Here is a 9,927-nt window from a genome sequence, read left to right as displayed (position 1 = left end):
ATTCTTCGGCCTCAGCCTCCCAAGTAGCTGGGATTACAGGCATGCGCCACCACACCTGGCTAATTTTGTATTTTAGTAGTGGTGGGGTTTCTCCATGTTGGTCAAGCTGATCTTGAACTCCTGATCTCAGGTGATCCGCCCACCTCGGCCTCCCAAAATGCTGGGATTATAGGTGTAAACCATGGCATCCGGCCTACTTTGCTGGATTTCTATGAAGACTGAAGGTACAGTGTGTTCCTGGCACATAGTCCTGCCTTTCCCCATGGCACCCCCACTTCCCCCCATCTCTTACACACCCTGGAGGCTTCCACAGGGAAAGTTCAGGGCTGGGGAGTATGGAACCCCGACTACTCATTTTCTCTCTTCCCTGAGAAATCAGCCATCTAGTCATTTCCCCTCAGCGTATATGTGTGTATTTGTGTACATATATATGTTGTATACATTTATACATATATATATATAACACATGACAGTATTGTGTATACACATGTATACACCCATATACCATCATGCATGGCTTAACCACAGGGATATGTTCTGGGAAATGGCATTGTTAGACAATTTCATGATTGTGTGAGCATCATGGAGTGGACATACACAAACCTGGACAGACAGCCTGCTGCACACCTAGACTGTGGCAGAGCCCATTGCTCCTAGGCCACAAACCTGTACAGCTTCTTACTATGTTGAAAACTGTTGGTAATTATAACAAAATGGTAGATGTATCTGAACATAGAAAAGGTACAGGAGTCAGGTCGTGGTGACTCACGTCTGTAATCCCAGCACTTTTGGGAGGCGGAGGTGGGCAGATCACTTGAGATCAGGAGTTCAAGACCAGCCTGGCCAACATGGTGAATCCCGTCCTACCAAAAAATGCAAAAATTAGTCAGGTGTGGTGGCACCTGGTGACTGTAGTCCCAGCTACTTGGGAGGCCTTCCCTACTTGGGAAGGATCTCTTGAGCCCGGAATGTGGAGGTTGCAGTGAGCCGAGATTGCGCCACTGGACTCCAGCCTGGGCGACAGAGTGAGACCCTGTCTCAAAAAAAAAAAAAAGAAAAGGAAAGAAAGAAGAAAGGACGGGTACAAGAAGCATGTGGTATAAAAGATTAAAAATGGTTCACCTGTATAGAGCACTTATCATGAATGGAGCTTTTGGCACTGGAAGTTGTCCTGAGTGAGTGATGAGTGGATGTGAAGGCCTAGGGTGTTCCTGCCTGCTACTGCAGATTTTATAAACGCTGTACACTTAGGCTACCCTCATTTATTTTAGAAATTGTATTTCTTCAACAATAAATCAACTTAATGTAACTTTTTTACTTTATAAACTTCTTTTTTTTAAATTGTTGACTCCTTTGTCATAACACTTGGCTTAAAACATAAACAGGCTGGGCACAGTGTAATCCCAGCACTTTGGGAGGCCGAGGCGGGTGGATCACCTGAGGTCAGGAGCTCGAGACCAGCCTGGCCAACATGGTGAAACCCCCGTCTCTACTAAAACTACAAAAATAGCTGAGTGTTGTGGTATGCACCTGTAATCCCAGCTGCTTGGGAGGCTGAGGCTGGAGAATCGCTTGAACCTGGGAGGTGGAGGTTGCAGTGAACCAAGATCGCGCCATTGTACTCCAGCTGAGGAACAAGACTAAAACTCTGTCTCGAAAAACAAAACAAACCCACAAACACATTGTACAGCTATTCAAACATATTTTCTTTTTTTGTTTCCTTGTTCTATAAGCTTTTTCCTATTTTTAAAATTTTTAAACTTTTTGGTTAAAAACAACGACACAAACATACACATGAGCCTAGGCCTGTGTAGGGTCAGGACTATCAGTGTCACTGTCTTCCACCTTCACATCTTGTCCCGTGGGAAGATCTTCAGAGACAGTCGCATGCAGGGAGCTGCTATCTGCTATGATAACAATGCCTTCTTCTGGCATAGCTCATAAAGGACCTGCCTGAAGCTGTTTTATGGTTCACTTTTTAAAAAAAAATAATTGGAGTACATTCTAAAATAAAAATAGGCCGGATACGGTGGCTCACGCGTGTAATCCCAGCACTTTGGGAGGCCAAGGTGGGTGGATCACTTGAGGTCAGGAGTTCAAAACCAGCTGGCCAACAGGGTGAAAATATAAACATTACCTGAGCTTGGTGGTGCACGCCTGTAATCCCAGCTACTCTGGAGACAAGACAGGAGAAGCACTTGAACCTGGGAGGCAGAGGTTCCAGGGAGCCAAGATGGCGCCGTTGCACTCCAGCCTGGGCCACAAGAGTGAAACTCTGTCTCAAAATTAATTAATTAATTAAAAGCATAATATAGTAAATACATAAACCATAACAGCTCATTATTACTAGGTATTGCATGCTGTACATAATTGCATGTGTTATGCTTTTATATGACTGGCAGCACAGTAGGTTTGTTTACACCAGCATCGCCACAAACAAATGAGTCATGCATCCTGCCACAACGTCGCAACAGCTGTGATGTCACTAGGCGACAGGAATTTTTCAGCTCCATTATAATGTTATGGGACCACTGTCACATATGTGGCCTATCCTTGACTGACATGTCACTATATAGTGCATGACTGTCTATTTCTATATCTATCTACCTGTCTATATCAGGGACATGGGCATGGGTGGTTCAGTGACAGTCATAGCGGGCAAGTTCTAGTGGTCGTAGAACCATGACTTCCTGACTGCCAGCACAGGGCTCTTTCTGCTGCACAGTGCTCGTTCTGCCTTTTGGAAAGCTGAATTGTTCTGCCTTCGGGAAGGCTTCTATCTGAGCTGAGATCTAACCACTGAGAAAGAGGCAGCTATGGGAGGGTCCCAGCCAGAGGGCACAAGTAAAAAGACCCCAAGGGGGACAGGAATGAGCTGATACATTAGGAGAAGAGAAAGGCAGGATGGTAGAGCCAGGATGAGAGCAGGAGCTGGTCAGGGCAGAGGCCCAGCTCAACGAGCATGTAGGAATACCTAGGCCATGGAAGGGCATTTGATTTTATTCTAAGGCAGTGAGAAGACATTGGGGGATTTTTCTTTAATAACTACAGCAGAAGTAGGACACATGTATTTTAGAAAATTAGAAAATACAGATAGAGATGAGAAAATAAAACACGAATCCCCAGAAATTTGGTATAGTCTTCCAGATTTTTTTCTATGCTTAAACTTCATATATACTTTTAAAAAATATTATATTGGATATATTTTTTGTTGCGTCTTTTCACTCAGTCATCTTCACCTTTCTATTGCAATTTCTTTAAAAAAGTTTTTTAAAATTAGAAACAGGGTCTTGCTTTGTCTCCCAGGCTGGAGTGCAGTGGCATGATCATAGCTCACTGCACCCTCAAACTCCTGAGCTCAGGAGATCTTCCTGCCTCAACCTCCCAGATAGCTGGGACTGCAGGTGCATGCCACCATCCTGGCTAATTTTCTGTATTTGGTAAAAATGGAGTTCTTGCTATGTTGCACAGGCTGGCCTTGAACTCCTGACTTCAAGAGATCCTCCCCCACTTGGCCTCCCAAAGTTCGGGGATTACAGGTGTGATCCACCACTCCCAACCCCATTTCAGGAAATTGTCGTTTCAGTAAACTTGTACCTCATCTAATGCACAGATCATTTTCCATTTTCCCTAGTTATTCCCAAAATATTTTTTAACAATTATTTAGCCCACCGTAGTATCCAACTCAGGACCACACATTCTATTTGGCTGACACGTTGCTTAAATGTCTTCTAATGTAGCACAGTTTCCCCCACCCCTTTTTAAGTAGCATTGGCTTGTTCAAGAAACTTCTGGATATGTCTCCTTGCTGCCTTACGGTATCATTTAGCTTGTCTGTAAGCCCCATATTTCCTATCAAATGGAATTTCTAAAGACTTGATGGATTCAAGTTAAACTTTTTTTTTTTTTTTTTTTACAGAGTGAGAGTCTCACTCTGCCAGGCTGGAGTGCAGTGACGTGATCTCAGCTCATTGCAGCCTCTGCCTCCGTGGTTCAAGTCATCCTTCTGCCTCAGTCTCCCAAGTAGCTGGGTTACCAGTGTGCACCCTGACGCCCAGTTAATTTTTGTATTTTTAGTAGAGATGGGGTTTCACCATGTTGACTAGACTGGTCTTGAACTCCTGACCTCCAGTGATCTACCTGCCTCAGCCTCCCAAAGTGCTGGGATTACAGGCGTGAGCCACCACACTCGGCCTCAAGTTAAACATTTTTGGATAGAAGACATGGCTGATGTGTTCATATGGCGTCACACACACGATATCTGGGTGGGTCACCCTTAGCCTTGCAAAGATCGACCACTGGTTCAGGGATGTCCCCGATCCCTTCATTATATGGTCGTTTTTCTCCTGTTGACCTGACAGTGGCCCATACAAGTGATGGATGCCCTATTAACCAGACACCTAATGGTTTTAACAGTCATGGTAATCCTTGCCTAAATCAATGATTTCATTAGAATTTACCAAAAAATGCCCTCTTCCCCTGAATTCTTCGAGTCTTCCATTCTTCTATGAAGTGTCCTCCCTCCAATCAACTGGGGTTCTTTGGTTGTCATGGAATATCATTCCTATTAGAAAGTGGGATAAATGCTAATTCTTTCCCTTATCTACTTTTCAAGGTGAAGTGTCAAGTGACGAAGAATTTTTCAATTTTCCCTCTTTTTTGTTTTTAGGCAGAGTCTTGCTCTGTTGCCCAGGCTGGAGTGCAGTGGTGCGATCTCTGCTCACTGCAACCTCCTCACCCCAGTTTCAAGAGATTCTCCTGCCTCAGCCACCTGAGTAGCTGGGATTACAGGCGTACAACACCACGCCCAGCTATTTCTTGTATTTTTAGTGGAGGCAAGGTTTCACCATGTTGGCCAGGCTGATCTCGAACTCCTGGCATCATGTGATCTGCCTGCCTTGGCCTCCCAAAGTGCTGGGATTACAGGTGTGAGCCAGCACACCTGACCTGCTTTTCCATTTCTGATTGTCATAGGATCTTAGAATTTCATTTATTCAATGTGACCTAGTCCACTATAATTATAGTGAATTGTCATGGCTTTGACCAGTGGGAGCCCTTTCAGCATAAGTCCTGTGCTCTTTGACTCTTGAAGTTTCCTTGCTTTTTAGCACAACAAAAATTGCAGGTGTGTGTTGTTAATTTTGCCCCCCAGACTCAGTAGTTTTTGGCAAACAATGGTATTAGAAACCATGGTCTGGCACTGCAAGTGTTCATTGTTCTTGGTGGAGGGGACAGTACTTTGGGACCATTTCCATGGACATAGCAAGAAAAAAGTACGTATTTTAAAAATCATGAGGCTGGGTGCAATAGCTAAGGCCTGTAATCCCAGCACTTTGGGAGGCCAAGGTGGGTGGATCACTTGAGGTCAGGAGTTCGAGACCAGCCTGGCCAAAATGGTGAAACTTCATCTCTACTAAAAGTATAAAAATTAGCCAGGCGTGGTGGCACTCAACCTGTAGCCCCAGCTACTCGGGAGGCTGAGGCAGAAGAATCACTTGAACCCGGGAAGCAGAGGCTGCAGTGAGCCAGGATCGTGCCATTGCACTTCCAGTCTGGGCATCACGGAGAGATTATGTCGTGAAAAAATAAATAAAATAAAAATAAATAAATAAAAATTATGAGTTAGTACTATAATTCTTATTCATAAAATAACAATAGTTATTTCTTATTTGATTTTATAATTGTTTTACACTGAAAAGCTTGATATCTAGCCTCATATTTTGATTTTCTTATTTACTCTTTTACCACAATATAAAGAAAATGGTTTCAAAATGTCAGTAGCAATATTTTTAAAGACACTGATAGCACTGAGTGATTTTTTTCTGTGGGTGTGGATCTTAAGCAAGACAAACGGTGACAAAGAAGGATGGATACTTTTAAAAAATGCCCCTTCCTGCTGTGTGGAGAATGGATTGGAACTAGGGTTGCGGCAGTGCAGATAGAATGGGACGAATTCAGAATATATTGTCCTTTGGGGTCTGCCATTTAGCGTTCGCTTTGATTTTATGCTCTGAAGAGGGGTAGAAGTGAACCGTCTCCCAGGCCCCTTCTGGCCCTGCAGTTCTAAGATGGTTTCCTCCTTGGCTCTAATGTGCACACACTGCATGTTGCTAATGGGTCTTCTGCTCTCCCTAGGACCTCATGGTCCGGAATGACTCCCCCTGTGGAACCACCATTGGACCCATCTTGGCTTCTCGGCTGGGGCTGCGGGTGCTGGATTTAGGCAGCCCCCAACTGGCCATGCACTCTATCCGGGAGATGGCCTGCACCACAGGAGTCCTCCAGACCCTCACCCTCTTCAAGGTAACTCCCACCCTGGACCCTCTCCATGGCAGCAGAGCTCCTTCCCCTCTAGTGCCTGGATTGGTTTCTGGGACAACCTCGCCATCACAAGTGACTGGCCTGAGTAATGGGGGCTGGTTGTCATGGTGTGGCCAGGTAGGTAAACAAGGTCCTAGCCAACCATGGCGGCTCACGCTGTAATGCCAGCACTTTGGGAGGGGGGAGGATTGCTTGAGGCCAGGAATTTGAGACTAGGCTAAGCAGCATGTCAAGACCTTGTCTCTACAAAAGACAAAGAAGAAAGAGATTAAACAAGGATCCTTATTCTTCTCAAGGCTCAGGGGCCCTGACCCAAAGAAATGGAAAATGAGGGGAGGGAGAGAGGGGACTGGGCTGAGAAGACCGGGGTGGCTGTCAAGAACAGATGAAACCTTGGTCCTTATCTTGCTGGAACATCTGTTGGTGGGAGGTGGGTGGCGGGACATCTCCATCGGGTCACTCACTAATTCCAAATTCCATGCTGCCTCCCATTTCAGGGCTTCTTTGAGCTCTTCCCTTCTCTGAGCCGTAATCTCTTAGTGGATTGAGCCCTGTTGGAAAGACTTCTCTGCCAGCCCTTTGCACCTGAGAGGGGAGGTTCTCAGCTGAGATGAAGCTGGATTATTAAAGTGGATTTTTCACTCAGACTCTCTGTGCTGTGCTTATTTGGAGACTAGAGGAGTGGGAGTTGAGCCTAGCTTGAACCTTCGGAGCAAAGTTGGGGAACAGGTGGAGGCAACACTCCTGGGAGCTGATGGGAGCCTGGTCTAAAATCTCTTCTCTGTCTCAAGTCCATGCCTGAAGGGGGTGAAGGATGGGCTGGATCCACAAGCGGGTCACTTCCACCCCTAGTTCTCCACCCGGGAAGTGGCCTCAATGGTCTTCCCTCCTTCCATCTCCAGAATAGCTGTCCAGCTCTGCCCTCAGGACTCCTGTTCAGCATCGGGCCCCTTTGAGAGCTGCTCTGGGCAGCCAAAGCTGTTTCCCACCCTCCCGAACCCCTCTCCAGCCCCTCTTGGGAGCTGCAAAGAGAAGGGCAGGGTCTATACCTTATCCCCCTTCATCATTCACTTCTCAGCAGTCCCTGATATTACTTGATTGTGAACATATTATCAGGAAAAAAGATTACCACCGAAAAAATGGAAAAGTTAGAGTCTGGCCAGGCACGGTGGCTCACACCTGTAATCCCAGCACTTGGGGAGGCCGAGGCAGGTGGATCACTTGAGGTCAGAACTTCAAGACCAGCCTTGCCAACATAGTGAAACAGTATCTCTACTAAAAAAATACAAAAATTAGCCAGGCATGGTGGCGCATGCCTGTAATCTCAGCTACCTGGGAGGCTGAGGCAAGAGAATAGTTCAAACCCAGGAGGCACAGGTTGCAGTGAGCTGAAATTGCGCCACTGCACTCCAGCCTGGGCAACAGAGCAAGACTCTGTCTCAAAGGAAAAGAAAAGTGAAGTCTGCTTATAAACCAACTTCCTTCCTTCCACTAAAATAATTGTGCAAACTAGTGGCCTTCCAATTTTTTTGATAACTATATAAAAGTTCTTTTTGATATAAATATTCCACTTAATCTTTCTAAAAAACTTAGCATGATATAGAGATATTTCTATATCAATATATATAAATTTAATTTAGCAATGGCAAAAATCTATCAAAAGCTTTCTCAGTAAAGGCAAGGCCAAATACACTACGAAATGTCCATTATAGGTAGCTATTGAGAAAAAGGTCAATTGCGTATTGTATGTAGCAGCATAAAGAGATTACAAAGACTTGTTGAGTAGAAAAGGCAGGTTGCAGAACTGGACACAGGATAAGGAATTTTTGCAAAACCCATGTACCTTCAAAACATTATTATATGCCAGGCATGGTGGCTCACGCCTGTAATCCTAGCACTTTGGGAGGCCAAGACAGATCACTTGAGGTCAGGAGTTCAAAACCAGCCTGGCCAACATGGTAAAACCCCGTCTCTATTAAAAATACAAAAAAAATTAGCCAGGCATGGTGGTGCGCACCTGTAGTCCTAGCTACTTGGAAGCCTGAGGCAGGAGAATCGCTTGAGCCTGAAAGATGGAGGTTGCAGTGAGCTGAGATCGTGCTACTGCACTCCAGCTTGGGTGACAGAGCAAGACTCTGTCTTAAAAAAAAACATGATTATATATTTTTATGTCTATATAAATATGCATGTAGATATATACATGTCTAGAAAAAGCCTGGAAAAATGCGCATCAAACTTTAACAGTGATTTTCTGGGTTGGCAGTGACAAAAGGCCTTACCCTTTTTGTAATGATTTCCTTTTGTACAACAGAATGTACCATGTATTACTTATGTAAAAAACTTTACCTTAACACTATATTTACTCTTACACTTCCCATACAGTATTTCATTGTATAGATGTTCATTATTTATTCAGTCTGTTAATATAATGGTCATTTTTTTCTCCAGTTGACAACTCTAAACAACATTGAGATAAATATATCATATACATATATCATTGTACATTTGCCTTAGTTTTTCCCATGGGATAAATTCTAGAAAATGCCAACTGAACTATAGTGACAGCAGACCAGTGGTTGCTCAAATATCAAGGATTGAGAGGGAGTTTGGTTGCAAAAGGGTGCAAGAAAACTTTAGGAGGGTGATCGAAACATTACCCCAGAGGTGGAAGAAAATTCACAAATAAATGGACCTGTGCCATTCAAATCCATCCACTTACATGTGGATTTTTTCCAATAAACGTTATACCAGCAGCCGGGCGTGGTGGCTTGCACCCGTAACCCAGCACTTTGGATCAACCCAGGTGATCATGAGGCAGGCGGATCACCTGAGGTCAGGGGTTCAAGACCAGCCTAACCAACATGGAGAAACCCCGTCTCTACTAAAAATACAAAATTAGCTGGGTGTGGTGACGAATGCCTGTAATCCCAGCTACTCGGGAGGCTGAGGCAGGAGAAACGCTTGAACCCGCAGGCAGAGGTTTCGTTAAGTGGAGATGGTGCCATTGCACTCCAGCCTGGACAACAAAACTCAGTCTCAAAAAAAAAATTTTTTTTATACCGGCCGGGCAAGGTGGCTCACACCTGTAATTCCAGCACTTTGGGAGTCTGGGGTGAGCAGAACACGAGGTCAGGAGTTTAAGACCAGCCTGGCCAACATGGTGAAACCTGGTCGCTACTAAAAATACAAAAAGTAGCAGGTCACGGTGGTGGGCGCCTGTAATCCCAGCTACTCAGGAGGCTGAGGCAGGAGAATCACTTGAACCCAGGAGGTGGAGGCTGCAGTGAGCAGAGATCACAACACTGCACTCCAGCCTGGGTAACAGAGCAAGACTCCATCTTGGAACAAAAAAAAGATTAAAAAAAAAAAACAAAACCCAAAAAGTGATACCACATATGCCTGCCTCTCCTGAACCCCCCAAAACCCCCTCTTCTACCTTCTTCACGTCTTCTCCCACTGCTGCCCCAACCAACCCCTCCTCTTCCTCCTCCTTGGCCTACTCAACATGAAGATGATGAAGATGAAAACCTTGTGATGATCCACTTCCACTTAATGAATCAGAAGTATAATCTCTCTCCCCTCCCACCTTTTTTTTTTTTTTTTTTT

The 9,927-nt window shown here is 44.9% G+C and overlaps 1 protein-coding gene across 5 annotated transcripts in view; it reads left to right on the top strand.

The window, feature by feature from the left end:
• The window catches only part of LOC108309102 (aspartyl aminopeptidase), a 14,812-nt gene extending 7,844 nt beyond the window's left edge, over nt 1-6,968 (top strand). For 4 of the 5 annotated variants that reach the window (XM_037740873.1, XM_017535246.2, XM_017535248.2 and 1 more), the window contains exons 14-15: nt 6,136-6,303; nt 6,819-6,968. In XM_037740873.1, the coding sequence (XP_037596801.1) occupies nt 6,136-6,303; nt 6,819-6,869 (219 nt within the window). In that variant the 3' untranslated portion in view covers nt 6,870-6,968. Of the gene's footprint in view, nt 1-5,432; nt 5,475-6,135; nt 6,304-6,818 lie in introns of those variants that run through there. The other variant, XM_017535249.2, reaches the window with a different exon arrangement.
• The last annotated feature ends 2,959 nt before the right edge of the window (nt 6,969-9,927 follow it).

Source organism: Cebus imitator, unplaced genomic scaffold, assembly GCF_001604975.1.
Source record: "Cebus imitator isolate Cc_AM_T3 unplaced genomic scaffold, Cebus_imitator-1.0 Scaffold91, whole genome shotgun sequence".
In the NCBI taxonomy this organism is placed as follows: domain Eukaryota; kingdom Metazoa; phylum Chordata; class Mammalia; order Primates; family Cebidae; genus Cebus; species Cebus imitator.
Note: the sequence above shows the minus strand (reverse complement) of the source record. Positions and strands in the feature narration are given on the sequence as shown.